Raw genomic sequence first — 21,423 nt, forward strand, 5'->3', positions numbered from 1 at the left:
ATATATATTTATATATATATATATATATATATATATATATATATATATATAATAATCAGTAAAAAGCTGTCGGATAAGCGCGGCTCCGTGCGCGAGCTTTTCCGGTTGTTGAATAGCGCAATCGCGCGCGATTCCGGATCGCTAATACGAATGCGCGACCGATAATCCGATTTTGCTTGATGAATCAGGGGCAATGACCTAAAACATACAGCCAAAGCAACCCAGGAGTTTATTTTTAGAGCAAAGAAGTGGAATATTCTTGAATGGCCAAGTCAGTCACCTTATCTGAACCCAGTTGAGCCTGCATTTCACTTGTTGAAGACTAAACTTTGGACAGAAAGATCCACAAACAAACAGCAACTGAAAGCCGCTGCAGTAAAGGTCTGGCAGAGCATTAAATAGAAAGGAAACCCAGCATCTGGTGATGTCCATGAGTTCAAGACTACAGGCTGCCATTGCCAACAAAGGGTTTTCAACCAAGAATTAAAAATGAACATTTTATTTTCAGCTTTTTAATTTGTCCAATTACTTTTGAGCCCCTGAAATGAAGTGGTTGTGTTAAAAAAGGATTTAGTTGCTCACATTTTCATGCAATCTTTTTGTTCAACCTACTGAATTAAAACTGAAAGTCTGCAGTTCAACTGCATCTGAGTTGTTTCATTTAAGGTTAATTGTGGTACTGTACAGAACCAAAATTAGAAAAAAGTTGTCTCAGTCCTAATATTTATGGACCTAACTGTATATATATGAGATTTAATTTGGTTCGAAATTTGGTTCATCTACATGTGAACCTGCAAAATAAAAAAATAAATCGGGCACAATGGATAAGCTGCTAAATCATTGGGGACAGTTCCTCTTCCTCAAAAGCTCCCATTTTGGTACGTATATTTTCACATGGGTAATTGGGGAAGAAGATACCTTCATTTACCCATTTGAACAATACATTTATTAGATTTGTAAAACCTATAACAGGCACTAATTTGAAATGTCACAATAATGTCTCATGCCTAAGATTTTGGGCATAATCATTTCTATGAATTGGTATAGTATTCTGTAGTTCAATTACCTTCCATAAAACACTTTCTTTTATCAGTGCATGGCTCTGGACATGTCCCACAGCCCCTCTCAGTCTAATGTATTTTAGTGTGATAGCAATTATTTCCTTTACCCTCAACAAATCCTCAAACCCAAGCAATTTAAAATAGGAGAAGTGCAAGGGATATTTTTTCAGTCCTGCACTGACTTTCTTCAAGGGTATCCAACTATGTAGATGAAGGATGGACATGCTTCCAGAGCGTCTGCAAGAAATGAATCACTTTTTTAAGATTAAATAGGGGCTTATGTACAATATGTGCACAAGGCTGAAAGTTGTTACTAACTTGACATCTTTATGTATACACTTCATGGCATGTTTCTATTTAATTTCTAAATGTGTTATTTATTACAGCTAAAGTTTAACTTATTCTGCATTTCAACATTATGAATTATGGAATACATTATTCAGAAATAAATGGCAATCTAACCAATTCAGTCATTAGGAAACAGTTACCTGATTTTAAAGTATTGCTATTTTCACATCTTCTAAATGTTCAGATATGTCTAAGTAGGATCTATTTGTCTTTTCCAGGGTATGATTGAAATAACTTCCAGGAAAATAAGAAATATCTTTTTATTGCAATCAGTACTGTATATCTTGCAGAACAGTCCTGCAGTCTCACCTGAAAAAGCAAAGATATCTTGTGCTCACAACTGTTTTACATTTGAAATACTCTGTACTGCTTGGCCTTTGCAGTTGGTCAATAAACTCAATTTAATTCAATTAAACAATAATCTGAAGGAATGGATAACCCAAACCACAGTAAGAGCTGTTAAGGACAGCTGACAAATCAATACAAATCAATACAGCTACACTGTGGCTTGCTCAGGTGGGCCATGTATTATTTAGTACTCTGTTCTAGAACACCATGCACAGCTTTAGAACCTGCCCCAATTCTGTAATTTATTTGATTTTTTTATCTTCTAAAAGAAAATATAAAGCACCCCAGTTGTATTATGGCATGAATATATAACCCCATTACAGTGTCAAGCGTCCCTACAAATTAGCAGTAACTGAATAACAATGTAGGCTTTGGGTAAACTTCACTGGGGTCTTTTGCAAAGTTTGGGTTCAATACTCTCGGTATGTGTGTTTCTACGGTCTTTTACAGGGTACTTATTTTTTGAGGAAAGGGGGGCCAGAAACACCCTTATCTAACAATCTATGTGATGAGTACTGATTGGATGGTTTGCTGGTGTAAAAGGGGGCAATATCAAGTGTTTGTGACTGTTGATTGTTGAAAGCCCTCATTAATGCTAAGAGATTTTGAACTTGTCTTCCCCTTTTCTTACTAAAAAGGAAGTAAAGATGTTATACCTGTGTGTGCCTCTTCAGGAAATAGGGCAAATTTTATGAGAAACAGTTTCAATTTTCAAATGCTCTAGGCAGGGTCTAACTGCTTATAGTTTTTGGGAGACATCTGAAGGCACTTTAAAAAAATCACTGACATTCAGTCATACAAAGATACCCATTAAATGTGAACTTTCAGTAGACTAGCCTTATCAGCTTAATGAAAAATAATTTCTCATAATTTCTCATATCTGCCACTATATTTCCAATGTAAAAACTAGCTATGAGTTTTTTTAGCTGTCCATCTCACATAAGTTTATATACTGTCAGGGTCAATTTTACTTAGTAAATTAACTTAATTGCAGTCAAACTGAGACAATTATCCTGTGAAGGTAAACGTGTTTTGCTTTCTATGTGGACTGTCTCGCTGAAAAGTTGAAAGGTGGCAGCAAGGGGATAATCAGGTCTAGACTTGACCTTAATGTCAGTAGAGTGGGGTCCACATGTATATTTGTTTTAAGATCATAACTGCTGTAGAGTCTTTGATAGACATATGGTTTGGCATGTCAAAACTATTATAATTCCAAGAGACTATAATAATTTCTGCATCATGCTGAGAGCTTTAGTTGAAAAGAGACTTTTTACTAAATACGGACCACTTTATTTCCAGATTTACTAAATTATGGCACTTTAAATACAGAACACTGATGTAAAACATTGTATTTGCCTAAACTGTGGCTGTTTATTTTTCTAAAAAAATCACATCAGATTTTGTTAGGTAGATGATACATTCTCATCAACTTTCCTTGGTCCTCCTCCAAATGTTATTATTCATAAATTGTCAAAGCCTCAAGTTCTAATTAGTCATGTTCTTCAAGTATATTTTTCACACTTTAGGCCCATCTCAGTCACCTGTCACCACACCTCAGTGATTGGTCTTCAGGTATGATCCCCCATTGCAAATATAAAAATTGTTTCCCCCCCTTCTAATTTCTTCTTTTCTTATCTTTACTGTGTTTTCTAATCCCCAGAATTGGTACAACTCATCCAAAAATGTAAAAGCTAATTCACATATTTTTATGCAATGAACTTGAATGAACTCCAAAAGAGTATGTATGAGTTTTTTGGGTGGCAAAAAATATATGACAAGAGATCTGGTTTCAACTCCATACTGCTCTGTACTACATATAGTTGCCAGTCCACTTAGACCTTGTTTTTCATGGTTCATTTAGTTTAAGTTTAGAAAACCACTGTAGATGCTAAAGCTTTGGATGAAAACAGACTAATTGAGAGCTTTCCAAAGATTTAGGTAAAGTTTAAGAGCATATGCTTACTTACATAAGGGAGGAAATCAAATCTAGTTATCTCTGAGGGATTTATGGACAGCTCTCATTCTTTGTTACTAATTTGCATTGTACATTATTAGATTCTTCACCACAGGGAAATGCATCTCCTAGAAGTTTAAACTTGTTGCTTTGTGTCTCAGTTTAATAAATCGTTTCTAAGTTGTCTCCTATTCCAGAGAGTAAAACCAGTCCTTCAGTGAGTGAATGCTACTGTCTACCACAGCACTGAACAGCACAGGCATTTTATTGTGTCAGCCTGTGGCTCATCATTTGACATATATGCATACTGCCAGCTTTTTCTTCTTCTGCATTGCTTTTGGAAGCAATACCTTTTGAGCAAACTTGTAAATATTTGAATCTAGTTGTGAAACACTTATGACTTTTTAATTTTTTTGTAATCAGTCATCACAGAATAGTAGAGTTTATGAATCTTGAGTTCTTTAATTAATAAACTGTTATTCTTTGCAGATTAGACATATTCACCTACAAATATTCAGGAAAAACTAAAATTATGAATCAAATTCAACATTGGGAAAATCAGATCCTATTTATAAAGCTTTCCAGTGGATTCTGTAGTACCAGATTGTTCCACTAACATATTGCCCATATTGCACTGTACATGGGGGTCCTATTGTTCCTTTGTTTCCAGACAGCAGGCTGCAGTCTCAGAAATGCAATGCCCAAAAATGCCCCCCCCCCCCCAAAAAAAAGAAATACATTTCTAACATGGGATTGTAAACACTGCTGGGAAAACGGGCTGTGTAGCCTATATATATTCCTTTTTTTTTAATTGCAAGGGGTTTATTGTAATCCACTGCACAACAGGGAGAAGCAGCACAAGCAAGCAGTTGATTGTGTTGCAGTACTTATGTGCCAACAAGAAGCATGCTGATATAAAGAACAACATGGCAGAAGTACACTCACCAGTTTGCCATGTCTTCTTTTACTGTCCAGTCACAGGGTGGGGAGTTCAAAATAATGTTTTAGGGCTCTACTTATAAACAGGGAATCTGGCATTCCCTTAAACATTCCCTCATTGGAATCTTTCATGTCGATGTGTTACAATAGCAGTAATTGATTACCACGAGGGGATGGTTGATTTCCTGTTTTGTAAATAGAGCCCTTAGTAATACAGCACAGCAGCAGAGAAAAATTCACTTCTGCCCGGCTCAACAGGGTTTCACTGTCTGGCAGTTGTGTGACACTTACAACTGGATGGACAAAAATATAAATTGACAGATTGCTTACTACATATATAAGATGTGACTGTATTAAAGCTTTGTGTGGGTGCCAAAATATTTGTCTCTCAGGAATTTGTGGCTCTTTCATTGCAATGTTGCAATATTACATTTTTTGCTGGATATAGAAGCTGTAGATTGGCATGTACTTAAATATATGAGCTACAGTGCCATCCAGATTATTCTCTGCTTTATCACTGCTTCATCCAAATGTACCTCCATCACTCACTGTGGGTGTTATGTATATTGTAGGCCCTCAACTAAAAAGGTACTCTTACATCATTTAGTTTCATTAAATGTGCACATCTTTTTAAAGTATACATCGCATTGTAGTTGTAGTGTTCGGCTTTAAATTCAAGGGATGGGTGTACAGCTATGTTCAATAAATAGGAAATAATTACATAGATTACAGCAGTGCATTTGCTTTACAGGTCCAAAGTGGCAACTCAAAAATATAAACAGTCCTAACTGACCATAGTGGAAACTTTAACCCTCCACAAGCAAAAATGGGATAAAATAATTATATTTACATTTTTGAAAATGTCACTGTACTGCTTTAGAATATTAGCCAGTTATGGAGTTATCATTTGTCTACACTGAACCTTGTTTAAGGTAGTTTACAATGCAATATTCCTAGGTTTAGATTATAAGTTTAATTACTAAAATCTTTATTTTTTATTATGTTAAAAGTAATGGTTCTAAAATGAAATCTTAGGCACACCACTTACTGCCTTGAACCTTTATGTACCAATTTAATTATGTTAATATATATCAAACTGGCAGAACTTAGTATGCACATTAGACAAAGGTGAAACCTGTCAATCAAGTAATTTCAAATACAAGTATGCAAAATTATAGGTGGTTGCTAAAAAGCCAGCAACTTGTTTATTTTTATTTATGGTTTTATGTATCTGACCTGGTAATTTCTCCCTCTTTCGGAAGCTAACCCTGATCTGCAATGATTTATTACTCTGAATCTAGGGAAGAGTACATTATCCAGAATGTTTTGTACTTTCTGTTGTACACATTTGTGCTGTGTTTATTAGTCCATGTGCTTGATGTAGTTTGTTTGAAAACAACACAGTTGCGCTGGCCCCAAATTGCTTAATTAGTAAACTGACACCTAAATCTAATTAATTCCAAATCGACAAATCTACCCAAATGCAGTAAACATACAGGTTACTGACATTCTGACTTGTTATTATTATCAAGTATTTATATAGTGCCAACATATTACACAGCGCTTTACAAAGTCCATTGTCATATCATTGTCATCATGTTGATGTGTTGAATGACACCAAAATGTTGCTACTATTTGTTTAGAACAATTTGCAGTCACAAAAGGATGGGGTAAAGGTGGATCTATATAAAATAAAAAAACAAAAAAAACAAAGAAAAACAAAAAAACAAACAAACAAGAAAACAAAAAAAAAATAGTAACCAAAGAGTTATTTATCAGAACAGTAATAATTAACATACATTCCTATAAAATAAATGCTTATAAAACTTGTTATCTGTGTCTGTGTGTATCAGTCCTCTTGGATGGAGGAGGAATACAGCACACCGTATACAAGCAAGGATAGGCTGCAGCTTGCCCACAACAACTTCTTAAACTTATGCCCCCAATTTTTTGATCAGGTATAACTGTCTACCTCCAGGTGTTATGAATGCCATTTTATATGATTTCTGTACATAGCTACTTGGCTTTCCTTTCCTTTTGGCTTTCACTTATTTCGTTTGTGAGTGAAAAGTAGAAACCAAAACAATGAACTATAAACTGGTTTTATTTAGATAAAATGTATATATTTTCAGCTGTAAATGAAATGGTGTTTAAAAATCGGAACAAAAAATAAATAAGGAGAATGAAGACTATGCAGATTTTATTTTGAAAGACACTTGGTATTTCTGCCAAATTAAATTAGACTCCATATAGGGCAATTTCCTTACATGACTGTTTTACTCATAACTGTGACCTTGTCTTGTAAAATCAAGCTGTCTGAGAAGTTTAACTACTCTTGACTTTACAAACAGAGAATAAAGATTCTGGTGTAGCGTCTACATGGTCAAATCTTTAATACTGAGATCTATACAGGAAAATATACATTAGTTCCTTTGTGAATTATCATGTGTCATGTGTTACGCAGTCAAACAGCAACCAGACAGTAGTAGAAGACTAAATAAAATATTATATAAATTCAAGGAAATTGCGTTTCTGGAGGGATACCTATTCTCAGCATGATAACTGAAAATTTAAACTTTCTCACTTTAGTTTCTAATCTACCTATCTACGTATATAAATATAATTTCTGTATTTCTATAAAAAGGGTGTCTTTAAAATGATCTTTTATTTTAAACAGTACAAAGGTAGAATAGTGATTTTACCCACACCAAATAGTGGGTTAGAGCCTACTAGTAAATGTGAGATAAGAGCCTTCAAATTGTGACTTTTAATGGCAAATGGTAACCATAATCAAACTAACTTTCACTAGTGTAACATCCTTTTGAAAATGTATTTTGTTCAAATGAAGAATTATTCTTTATCACTACTTTATATATCCAGTGGAATCCCCGAGAGTTTCTAATTCTGTTTATCAATATGTAGGACATTGAATGTGAGAAGTGCATATATTGTATCCAATAGTTGTATATAGGCCATGCAATACTAATGCAATGCAACTATGTAAAAAAGGAATGCTAGTCTAAATATAAATGAAGACTTTTATTAGGCAATGAGTGTTTGTTTACCCCCTACAAGTATATCAATTCATATTGGAGGTTTCAGGGGGTGTGCTTCTAAACTCTTGGGGTCACCTTTCAAAGCACCATCATGTTGTGGATGAACTTCTAAAGCAAATGTAAAAAATTACCACCACCTTGTTGACCAGAACTGTTTGTTCCCTCCCTTCCCTATCAACTCAAATATTAAGAAAAATGCCCATTAGATATGTTGCCTTCAACTGTCCTGAACGTGGTACTTTTTTTTACTTTTGCTTTCTGTCTGGAATTTAGTCAAAAGTTAAAACTTGGCAGCAGTGTTATCAATTTTCTGTCCTTAGGAGCTTTGAGCTCCAAAATGACTGATTTTGTATACTAGTTGTGACAGGAGCACAGAATCATAATACATTTCCTTGGCCCACTGACTACATGATTATAGTAAATCTATTAATTCATTAGGTAGGAATTTTTGCTTTAAACAAAAAAAAAAACTAGGAGATTCCCATTGCCAGTTCCCACACTATTTTGAGAATTGGATCAATTATTTAGTAGGAACATTTGTGGTTACATTATTTTAAACGTAACTAAAATGTTTTTGTTAAAGGAGAACACATTTAATTATTATGGTGTGGGAAATAGACCATGGGAAGCACTCATGTTTACATTTTCCAATTACTTCTTCTAAGGTTCTCACCTTAAGAATAAAAGAGAAATTTTCAATAAAGATGTGATCCAAAGTGGAAAAGATGAGGAAAGAAACTTTGGATCTGTTCTTTATAACTGTTTAATGTATTTGCAAAATAAGTAGCTTGATGTGTATGTATTATCTATCTGATGTATGATGTCTATGGAAAACATGTAAGCCAACAGACCGAGGGGCAGACATGTTGCATAAAAACATCACAATTCCTGTAACACTGTTTTGGAAATCAGGTGTGAAACATTTACAATCTAGGTGAAATGCTAATAAAAATTTTAGCCCTATTGTTAACTTTATGCTGGTGATAAATTCTATCTGCATATAGATATACTGAAGTGTTCAAACACTGACAGAAATATAACCCTATATAATTTAATTTATAAAAATGAACCAACAGTATCATGTCGTAATATTTACATGTTCCTAAAATGCTGCTTTTCAACATACATAGATGCTGTGACACTGCTGGGGAATTTCTACATTTTCCATCACTTAAAGTATGGGCAAGTTTTCAAGTTATTTTTATTATACAAAATATTTCAGGGCATGCAAGAATTTTATAACGCCAACAGATGGCAGGCTAAGCTGCAAAATAATAAAGTACATTTATGAAAAACAAGCACTTTAAATAATAACGATTAGTATTTACGTAAAAATACTTAAAAGCTAAGGTATGGTAAGGAGCTAGGCAAAAAATAGACTGTAGGAAAAAAAATGTAAATCAATCAAATAGTTGTGTTGTTACAAACTGATTTGTTCATTTATAGACACATGTTAAGACTTTGAACAATGTTCATAACACAGTTATGGTAGAATAATAGCATTAAAAACATTCTAAATGATGGGAATTATTGTTATATGTTTTAACATGTTATGTTATACGGGAATTGGTATCTGATGACTTTGAGATACAATTGGGTTCTGTTTACAAATATCTGTAGTATATGTATATAATGTATTAAATAAACATATTCTATGTAATCTTTTCTATATACCTGTTGGGTTATGGGTTTTACCGACATTTTTACAAAAACTAGTGACAAATAAACAAGTAAAAAACATACCTACCTCCACCCTGAGAACAAAGGGCTTAAACATTTAAATAATACTAAAACTAAAAAAAATGATAACAATAGGATGTGTACTAATACTGGTACATTTCACATAAAAAAACTGGAGGTTTGGTCTGGAAACTGGTGTTTAAAAGGATCGTGTCCTTTTACAGTAAGCCCAGCCTGGACCTTACCTGTAATATGCTAGCTTTCAGCTCCAGTCTGCACCTCTAATGCTTCTCCATAAGCCTAGTGTCATCATGGGATAAGTGATGTTAGATGATCTCATTGTGAGTCATTTGATACAGACTTAACAAATTATCCTGTGCACGCATGTTATTTGTTGCTACGTTATTAACTTGCATCTGCTTTGCCGTGGCTGCTGGTACGCAGCCCAATTCATTGTAAACTAGAGGCAGGTTTTATGAAGTACAACATTCAAGAAAGAAATTTAAAGTGTGCATCCTCATTCAATTTCATACATAGATGCATGAGTTAAAATATTCACTGTAACAGGAGCTATTGAAATGGTGACTTTTAGACTGATATAATATCTCTTTGTTGTTTGGTCTGCTGAGTATAAGACGCTAACTGCTCATGAAATACACTAAACCAGAAATGTCTACTTTATTCTGTGGATCTAGACTATTTTATCAGGTGTACTGACACAGTGATCAGCAGCAGTCTGTTAGTAATTGTGGATTATCGCAGTTGCAAAAAGATTACACTGGTCAACAAACATTTTCTTGCCAAACAGAAATAGTCATTTTAGGTTAGGTTTAATGCACAAATTCAAAATATGGAATTGGTTTTGCTAGATTGGCTCTAGTTTTTGAAATAATGACCTCATTATTAACCTCACAGAAAATTAATATATATATATATATATATATATATATATATATATATATATATATATATATATAAAAATGGACTCACATTTCAACCAAACTTGCCATACATATGAAAGAGACTCATGAGAGTGCATCAGTCATCTTTGTGCAGTGCTGTGCTATAAGTCAGAGCTATATTTGGATGTATGTGTGTATGTCATCACTAGGAAATGCATTTCAACCAAACTTGCTATGTTCCACCATCACTCGGAAACGCATCGACACCTTTCAACCAAACTTGCTAGACATATGACTAATGTGAGTGCACTGCTGATCTTTGTACAATGCTGTGGTATATGTCAGAGGTATTTTTGCATGTATGTATGTATGTATGTATGTGTGTATGTATTGCTCAGTGACAGTCTTTTGCTTACATACTTTTTTTGGACTCTTACAAATTTCTGGCCTGTAATATGCCTTCAAGAAAATATAAGGCGATTGGCTGACTGCAATCAAAGGCAAAAAAAATGAAACAACACCGTAGACAAGAAAATACCAAGGACAGGAATAGAAGACTTTCCACGCTGTGTGAGAGAGCTGCTACATCCGGAGCTTCAGAAACTGTACAACAGTGTGAGACCCGACTATGGGATAAAAGAGATAGAGCTACTACATCTAGAGCTTCAGAGACAGTACAACAGCGTGACACCTGAGTACAGGAAATGAGAGAAAGAACTACTACATCTAGAGCTTCAGCATGAAAGTGTTACCATCAAAAAAATGGAAATGGTTTGTAGTTACTGTCAAGCCAAGCCAAAGTCAAACTTTGCAAACTGGAAACACCACCACAAGAACTTTGGAATTACACACCAGCAAGTACTTCAGAGTCAAAGCATTTTCTTAATAACATCAGAAAATACAACTCATGTTTCCAAGTGACATCATTCAGCGCCACGTCAGTTGTTCAGCAGCCTGGATTTCCATCCACATTCACGGTGCAAGGGTAAATTTACCATAAAGTGGGATCGTTACTTCCACTGCCAGATCAACCACCAAAATCTCTACAACTATATTTTATTGAAAACGAACTAATAGAAACTGACCAGAGGTGCACCTACATCCCAGGAACAAAATTCCAGATTGTCTTAAAGTTACAAAGGATGTTTCATGAGCACACATTTAAAACAGCATTGGAACCTTTGCCATTTATTTAGGTTAATTTATTTGTATTTTAATTGTATATTGTATGCATAGTAAAACATAAAAATTAAGCAAAATAAACTAGATATGCCTACATATACAAAATTAAATTTTTGAAATAGGTAATGTCATTTTATTCTATATTCAGTATATTTACAGAACTAATATAAACTGACCAGAGGTGCACCTACATCTCAGGAACAAAATTTCAGATTGTCTTAAAGTTACAAAGGATGTTTCATGAGCACAATGTTCTTATTAAAACATTTAAAATAGCATTGGAACATTTGCCATTATTTTGGTTAATTTAATTGTATTTTAATTGTATATTGTACTTATACTTTTAAAACCAGTAAAAAAAAACATTTCTTTGATTCACCACTATAGCTTTATTTGATTCCTTTTCCTGTATATTATAAGATTGCAATAAATAAATACCCGGGCAACACCAGTTAATCAGCTAGTGAAACATAAAATTTAAGCAAAATTAAACTAGATATGCCTACGTATACAAAATACATTTTTGAAATACTTAATGTCAATATATTCTATATTCAGTATATTTACGGAACTAATCACAAAGAAGTCATTGAAAAACTCAGTTTGTATGATTTCCCTTTATGCTTATGATCAGGACAATCACGTTGAAGGCTCCAGCAGTAGTCTGCCATCATGTGTCTATCCCATCTGCCCTGATACCTTTCTTCCATCTCCTTTATATCTTGATGGAACCTCTCCCCTTGTTCCTCACTGAAATCCCCAAGGTTTTCTGAAATGTTTGCATATGGCTATGGAGATGTACGTTTATGCTCATAGTAGCACCTAAATTTTTAAAGTTTAAGTGCTAAGTTTTGTACTAGTTCTTCATAATGTTGTACTTTTTGGTTACCCAAGAAGTTGTTGACAACCAAAATTACCTTAAATTAAAGGTGGAATAATAAGATGCTTCATTTTTTGTATTGAAATTTATAGATGAAATTGTTGCGCTTGGCATACTGTGTCCTTCTTATGAAGCCTACGGCTGAAACCCGTCAAGGACGATAAAATACAGTACAATATGAATTGAATGCAAAGATATAATATTATACAAGTAATGTAATATGTAATGGAATATATGTAATGTATTGATGAAAATGTACGAATACAAGCTATTTGTGCTTGATTGATTGTGCCATCACAAAATGCTCTCCCACTAATTTATCTTAATAAGTATTTTTGTAACTAGTTGTATTTGAACATGACATTTTTTTTGTACTATACTTAATGTACCTACACCGTTTTCAAATGGATAAAATTGTTTGCTGATTCCAAAAAAAAACATTAAAAACAAACAAAAAAAAAAAACAGCAAAAAAAAACCCCAAATTCCAGAATTTCCAAAAATAGATGAATTTTTCGCCTGATTGGACTGGATTTAATCAAAGCCAGAAGTTTTGCATTCTGCTTCTTCTAGTTGAAACCCTCCCAGCATATCATCTGATCAGGAAAAAAAAATAAACCTGGTAAGAAAAGTTAAAAAGTTGTAAAAGACATATATAAAGTAGGGATAATTATTCATCCTCACCTATAATTCATCCTTATTTATCCTAATATATAACAGACATAGGTAAAAAAAAGACTTTCAACAATACTTTTTCAAAAAAAAAAAGGAAAAAAAACATCATGTTGGAAAATAAATGTATTTATTGTGTATTCTCTATTTAGAGTGTTTTCTCTAGTGTATTCCCATTTTTTTGTGACGTCCTAGCTAGAGTAAATAGGATTCTGAATAAACATTTTAAGGCTTCCAGCTGTTTTAATGTATTACCTACTGAACCATATATTTAGAGCTTGTATTTCTTAACATCCTTGTTCATTGTTGGTCATTTCCATACCGTGGGAGCTTTCTACATACAAACATATATACAGTTCACAATCGAAAATCCGACCATCGATAATCTGTTTCCTTCAGTTTTCAGGCATGAATTTCAGATCACATTTTCAATATAGGGACTGCAGTACACTGTTTGGCCAGTGATGTTTTCATGGCGCTGTTGTGCAGAAACAGCTGTTAGGTCTTGCTTACTAAACTAAATACACGTTGAGACGTCCCTGCTGCCTTCTCCCTGGAACTGTGCCAGATGTCCGGAGGGTGCTGCGAGAGGAGGGCTGGCCTTTGTGTGGAGGTAAATATAACTTTCAAAAATCCGGCACTCCTGAGGTTGCCGGATTTATGAATGTCAACTGTAATATATAAACCTGAAGTTATATAGGTATATTTTCCAGCTTTAATTGCCACAGTGACTTGCAAGTGCTTGCTGAATGAAAACAAAGAAGTCATCATTTAAGCATTCAACTTGTAGGGTTTTCCTAAATGTTTCATTGTAATGTGTATAGCTAACATTTTTAGGTGAAAGTATCTAATGCAAAAGTAATCATATTGTTCGGCGGCCAACTCATGAATATCAGCTTACTGGAGGAAACAGGACCCCCCTCCTGCTCAGTACAGTTGTGGTTGCGGAGGATGCTTGAAATTAAACACATCCTCCACAGGTCCCTCCACTGAGGGACCAATAGGAAATGTTTCATCACTTTTAATTAGAACCTATTCCTCTCATCTCTGGAATATGGGTGCCACCTGGGCCTGACTTAAAAACATCAGGGCTGAGGTGTTTGGATATAATCAATTAGTACCCCTCTCATAGCTACCCCATATTGCGACGGAAGATTGGATGACTCTATCCCCTCTCCTGACTCTTACTCGTTCTTCTTCCCATTCCAGCTTCTCTCTTTTCTCTCTCTCTTGGTTGTTTTATCGAGTTGATTTTATCAGTCCAACTGGAACAGGTTTTTATTCATACTGGAATATACCTAATGCAACTAGTCTGACTCATTTTGGCTATCTCTATCTTCAGTTGTAGACTGTTTTAGCCTATACATACTGGTATTTTTATATATTTATTTGTATCAGACTTTCTGTTTTTATGTTTGGCCTGATATGTTTCATATTGTTACTTTGTTTACTTTTTTAACATGTTTATGAAAATGTTTTTTCATATGGTTAATTATATATTGCATATTATTTAACGTTAACAAATACATGCAAAATTGTTATTTATGTTATCTTTACGCATATAAGGCAAATATAAAACCTCCCATGAACCATGTAACGTTTTTTCTTTTAATGTAGTTTAGTTTAAATTAGAATAATGACTACCAACACACACACTCTCAGCTAATATAAATAAATATGTATATAAGCCATATCAGTAGTAAGACATTTGATTATAAAAATGTACAAGCAAATGTGTACACGAATACAACGCGGTTCAATCTGGCAGTCTCTGTAGGTATACAAATAAGCATTCATTGTTCATTGAAACAATGGCCCTGATTTAGGAAAGCTCTGCAAGGCTGGAGAGAATACACTTTCAGAAGTGAACTGGGTGATCCAGAAAACATGGAATGGATTTTTAAAAATCATTTGCTATTTGCTAGCAAATGTTTTGAAACCTGGACCCGATCCATTCCAGGTTTGCTGGATCACTTAGCTTCACTGATGAAAGTGTATTCTCTCCAGCCTTGGAGAGCTTTGATAAATCAGGGTGAAAGAGACTTACAAGGAAGTCATTTATCAAAGCAAAATCAATCTGCAGCACAACACATATCAGGAGATTATGACAAACCTACAATTTAAAGTTAATTTAGAAATATTTTGGGAAGTTTAGCTGACTGGCCAGGAAATACGTTTTTATCCCTTCTGTCTGTCATTACTGGAAACAGTTGTCCAGTGTTTTGGCTTTCCTCTGGGCACAAATAGTAAAAGTTGCTAAGGGTGCCCAAAATATGGTGACTCCTCTCTTTGTTGGTTCGTCTCCCTTTTCTTTATAATTCTGTTCCGTACTTCCCTTCATCCCACCTTTTTTTTTCCTCTGTTACTTTATGTTGAAGTTGCAGCACCAGGCATTTCTCATAGACTTGCACCACCCTAGCCTGGTGCTCAGATTCGCAGGTGGTAGCTTTGCTAATTACATGGTGCATTGACACAAACTATGGCCATATGTTATGCTTGACCTTTTGGTCTTTTTCTCGCACAACCTCTTTGACCCTCTACGGTTTAATGCTAATATGACTTATGTACATATTTTTATTGACTAAGCAGGTTTAGCAGTGAGTTTTTATATTACAACTTTGCCAGTAATATGTGTAACACTTTCCTGGCTTTGCAACTGTTTCGTTTTTGTTATGTTTTTATTACTTTGATAACATTTACTTACATAAAAAAGTTGCTATAATTTTAATTGTGTAAACCATCATTTTAAACTTATCAGCTGTATAACTATGTGTATTTCAATCCTTTTTTTGTTGCTTGTTGCTTGTTACATTTGTTGTAAAAATGAATAATACCTAATGCAATGACCTATCAATTATATTAAGCATATTTGCCATGTGACAAAAACAAATAAAGCAAGAGATTGTTTTAAAAACATCATGCATTTCTGTTCATAGTAACATTAAATGAAAAATATGTTTATATCAATGGTAAAGCATTGTTGCAATTATCATGAGAATGTTTCCTAAATATGCCATTATCTATAACTGATATTTCCTAAATTCAACCTGCATATAGGCATCTCACTGTCTAATATATTTATCATGTCCTTTTAACTATGTTAAATTCCCCCAAAACTACAGAACAATTAACAAAATTTTCTACAAACAACTATAAACAAGAATACTACCACAAGGACTTATCAAGATATATTATATACACAAAAAGGGCAATTGTACATTCTTCATACACCCTTCCTGTTTTTTATCCTGTACTTTATATAGGTCATATGCATGCTGCCAGATCTGTGTATTTCTTAAAACGGGTAAACCTGTGCATGTTTTTCCCAGATCCTTTTTACATTCTTTAACATGTATTCCTACCCTATTTTGTAATACAGTTTTATTCACATTTTTTTGCAGATCCTGCTGTTATATCCCCACAGGACCCTACTCTAATGATAGGATCTTCACTAACTGCAGCTTGCTTAGTGGACTCTGACTTACACCTGAAAGCAGAGGACCTTTTCTGGACCCTAAATGGGAAAAAGCTACCCACAGATCTGTATAAGATACTTAATGGTACAGCCTTGAGTGTGGCCTTGAATAACCTGAATGGATCCAAGCAGCAATCGGGAGACAACTTGGTGTGCCACAGTAAAGATGGGAGAATCCTCGCAGGCTCGTGTCTTTACGTTGGATGTATGTCTGATTTTTAGACCTAGCCTGAAAAATTGATTGGATGCCCTATATCACCAGCGCAGTATGGTGGCAAAATATTTATCACTGTTTTCTAACGTACTAGTATATTGGCTTTTATTCCTTCAATAAACGAATCTGCATGAAGTTTGTGTGGGTTCACACCTACAGCTTTGGCTGGCTTAGGCAAATTGTGGCCTTCGCTAAAAACATAATTTCCTCCTTTCTTTTGGAAAAAAACAGATAAGAGATGACATTGTAAAGTTTTCATATATTACCCCCTACATTAAAGGGCTACAATACTATGGAGAAGACAGACTTTCATAGGAGAACCTAGGTGATCCAACAAACCTGAAATGCATCTGGTATAGGATTGAAAACATTTGCCAAGTAATAGGAAATGATTTTAAGAAACCCATTCCAGGTTTGCTGGATCACCTAGGTTTTCCAATGATGGTCTATCTTCTCCAGTCTTGAAGTCCTATGTATAACTGAGCTGGTAATGGTAATTAGCTTTTTTCCTTGTGATGCTGAGGAGGATTGGTCATTATTTCTGCAAAAGCCATAAATTACTGTGAAAATAATGCCGTTTAGTAAGTGAATGCGATAAAATAATGATCTGAAATGGTTTGAAGGTGTAGTAAATAGATCCTGAACCAGAACTGCTAGATTTCCTCAAACAACCTATAGTGTAATATAGTGTTGATCAGATATACAATATAAGCATTATTTCCTGGTAACTAATATTCTTGTGATGGCTTCAAGACACACAACTTCTTCAGCTATGTGAGGAATGATTTCTTCTCTCAAAATATGGTTGGTTTCTAGATACTACCTACAAAAAACCTTTCTATGGTATATTGAAAGCAGACTTTCAGACTATAAAGTAACTTTCTCTTGTACAAGATATTACCTACATGATGTACCTGGCAATCCTTATTTAGCAGATTGTTTTTGTTCAATAAGTTTAATTTAATTGCTGCCTATATAATTTTTCACTCATACCTTGGACATGTAAGTTATTTTATTATTGCCTTTATAGTGACCCCTTTCTTATGGTCCCTGACCAAAGACCCTGACCCCTATTGTTACATTAGGTTTCAAGCTTTGGCACTGTGCCTTCATTCTTCTTGAAGCAGCTTCCTTTGTGGACAGAAAGGAGTGACATGGTTCCTTATCAGCATGGAACTTTCTTCTTTTTGGATATACACTTGTATTGGTTCTGGTGGCCATATCCACAAGTGTGATGCTCTCCCTGGTTGTTCCAAGTATCTTTCCCTGTGGGGGACTGCCTATTTTATCCTTGCATTCCTCTTTCACTTATTGCACCTTGTGTCTTGTTTCTTATAAGTTATCTTTACCTCTGTGACATATTTGTTTAGGCCTACATGCTGACATCATCTTTCTGTGTCATTTTTGTTCTTGTAAAAACACATTTGGACTTTTCTAGACATTATGTAGCTTCTCCTTCAGAGAACTTAATGTTTTAGTATAAACAGTGGAATTTATTTGAAAACAATTTCTGGGGAGATGAGTATTAGGTGGAGTTACCCTGGGATTTATAGGAACCCCAAAATGTTAGTTACACCTCTGTATTCTGTAGCCTATAAATAGCAGGTACAAATGACTTTCAAATGGGTGTTTATTCTAGTCTTTGTGTTTTCTCAAGGATATTCAGGAACTTTTCAGAAGATTTAAAGGGGAAATATAAAGGTAATAGTGAATACCCTGGTTTACAACATGTGTCAATAATTTACTGTAATATTTGAGGTCAGCATTTACCTCTCACCTAAGAAAGTATCTTTGTTTTAGGAGTTATTTAACTAAATATAGTGGCCTTCAGCAAGGTGGGGATTTCCAGTCCTTTATTCTATTGTAGTTTTTGGAAAAGACTTCCAAATTAAATTACCCTAAACTTGTTGTAATAAAATCTGCAGATTCTGCTGTAGTATTCACCGTCTTTCTATCACTGTTGTCTGCAGCATTCAGGCGAAAACATATATTTACTTAACTGAGACATTTTTTTTGTGTTACCTAATTAAAAAAAAAAGCAAAAAAAAAAAAAACAGGTGGCCTCACCTCAGGGTAAGGTCATGTAACCTCAGGATTCACCAAAGCCATAGTGGCAATGCCACTCAACCCAGATATATTAAGATTCTCTTTTTGCAGCTTGTTATCTTCATATGCATTTAAAGAGAGTTTTAAAAGATACTATTTTCAAAGAAGCTATTTGGTTGAGTTGATATGATGAGCTCTTTAGTTTATTCATTTATTTTGACTTATGCCAAAATGTTTATAATTTAGGGTAGGTGAAACTTAAAGATAATAAATAGGCTGCCATGAGGGTTCAAAGAGATAGAGTTAGGGATATCATACCGGCATAAGGACTCACCATGAAAGGACATTAAGGTCAGTATAAGAAAATAGTTTTCTTGTTTTTCAACATGCAAGTTTAAGTTATTTACGTTCTTAAAAATGGCATTCAGATTGTCATGGTGTGATGTAATAGCTAATAAACATAAGATTTCTAAAGTTCACCCTTTTCTACCCACATTGTTGGTGTGCTTGACAGGTTGTACAAATTCACATTTATTGCTTTAGTGAAAGAAGTACAAGTAGGGCAGGGGTGTCAAACTGAAATACACAGTGGGCCAAAATTAAAAACTTAGACAAAGTCAAGGGCCAAACTTGAACCTGAAATAGCACCACTACTACAATTCCCTGCGTCTATAAAACAGTCCAATGCGAGGCTTAACGTTATGAGTGGCTGCAACTCCCTCTTCATGGAAATAGCACTGCTACTACAATTCCCTGCGTCAAGACAACAGTCTAATGCGGGGCTTAATGGTATGAGTCCGAAACAGTCCAATGCGGGGCCACGCATAGGCAGAGAGGCTGCTGGTCTATAGACGCAACTGATGCTGCTAGTACGATTCCCGGCATTACTTGCGTCTTTAAAACAGTGCAATGCGGGGCCACGCATAGGCAGAGAGGCCGCTGGTCTATAGACGCAAGTGATTCCAGGAATTGTAGTAGTGGCACTATTTCAATGCAGCGGCAGGCCAGCTGCAATTCATATTTAGGATTCCTTTGGGGGCCATAAAAAGATTTGGCCCATGGGCCAGAGTTTGACACCCCTGAAGTAGGGCATTTCCTGTCAATCAAGTATTTGAATCCTCTGTACCTCTTGTACCTTATTTTTAAAGCAAGGTGAAGCCCTATCTATTTGTGATTTGGCCAATGACTGGAACAAATTCTCAAAAATAGGAGTATCTTTGTAAATAGGGCCATAAACCCAATTTATATTTTTATATAAATTAAATAAAGGTGAAAGACGAAAGGATTTTAACTATTGAGTAAAATGTTTAGTCTAAGGTGATGTCTTGAAAATTAACCTGTGAAACAAAATCTAGCGGACTTAGTGCTTAATCAGGCTCAAAGGATTTAACCATTATAGACAATTATGTGAGTAACAAATGGCAGGGCTAGTGCATTCACATGATTACTATATGAAAGGGGTTTCCTCTAGTGTTTCTATTAACAACCACATGAAAATAAACAAAATGTTTGGGAGTGGCTTGTGACTTGTTTATCTTAGAAAACAAGTATAATATAATGTTTTACAGCAGCAATAGAGCCTGAGTGAGGTTGTACAGTAATTACCAGTGATAGCATTCAAATACCAGGCCCAGAAATACTGATGATTTTGTAAGACTAAACATAAAACAATAAACAAGCAACAAACAGCTTTGGGATCCCACATGTGATTACTACAGCCAAGGTGGCTATGCAATTGTCAACATTCCCCTTTTGTGTTTGGTTCAGTGGAACCAAATATCTCGTTCAGGGGTTGTCAGGGGTTCCTGGAGCTGTAGCTGACTATCCTTCTTTCTGATAAGGCCTGCATAGTTCTGGGCACCTTGCCGCTTGCCACTGATTGTTTTAGCAGTCTATAATGGTAGCATTCTAACCACCACTGTAGTGGGCATTCTCCACATCAATATAGAGGTGTTTCATGATGGTCCCTTACAAATTTTTTTTTAGCAAGTGTTCTCTAAGCGTCTAAAAATTCTTTTAAGGGTTGCCCTGGGGTAAAACGGTTAATATTCTCGCTTACAAATTTACCTTACTCTTTCTCAATTTAGAAATAACCTGTTTTACCCCATTAACAGTCAGCCTGTTCTCAGCCAGCTGTCTTAAATTCATTCCACTTTACCCTGTCTTACCTCTCTTTATTTTTATTCTTGTATATATCTCTTTTTCTTTTTACTGGCTCCTGCCCATTTTCTTTCAAGCATGCTTTTATTAAACAATGGTTTAAAAAATTCATCTCTGGACCCCTTATGTCTCCCCTGTCAGCACCTGGTCTTTCTGCTCTAGTCTTCTAAACTCCTTGGGAAACACAAACATATGGAACTGTCAAGCTTTCTTTTCTCAGATTTGCTTGTGGACCCTGTCCAATCTGGCTTCTGCTCTCATTATTTCACAGAAACAGCCCTAACTAATGTATTTAATGACTTGCTCACTGCAACATTTAAAGGTCATTATTCTGTAAAAATACTATTAAACCTATTTGCAGACTTCGATATGGTTGATATGGATTCTGTTGCCACACATAATTTTTTACTTTTAATAGGCAATCATATGAAAGGGAATTTTCAAAACCGGATTTTCCTTGCACATAATTAAATTTATTGAAATTACCAAAATATAAATTTGTTCACT

At 34.8% G+C, this 21,423-nt stretch overlaps 1 protein-coding gene across 2 annotated transcripts in view; it reads left to right on the forward strand.

The window, feature by feature from the left end:
- CRLF1 (cytokine receptor like factor 1) overlaps window positions 1–21,423 on the forward strand; it is a 76,115-nt gene that overhangs the window by 21,628 nt on the left and 33,064 nt on the right. For both annotated transcript variants that reach the window (XM_072407087.1, XM_072407086.1), the window contains exon 2: window positions 16,423–16,701. In XM_072407087.1, coding sequence (XP_072263188.1) covers window positions 16,423–16,701 — 279 coding nt within the window. The remainder of the gene's footprint in view (window positions 1–16,422; window positions 16,702–21,423) is intronic.

Source organism: Pyxicephalus adspersus, chromosome 3 (assembly GCF_032062135.1).
Source record: "Pyxicephalus adspersus chromosome 3, UCB_Pads_2.0, whole genome shotgun sequence".
Classification (NCBI taxonomy): domain Eukaryota; kingdom Metazoa; phylum Chordata; class Amphibia; order Anura; family Pyxicephalidae; genus Pyxicephalus; species Pyxicephalus adspersus.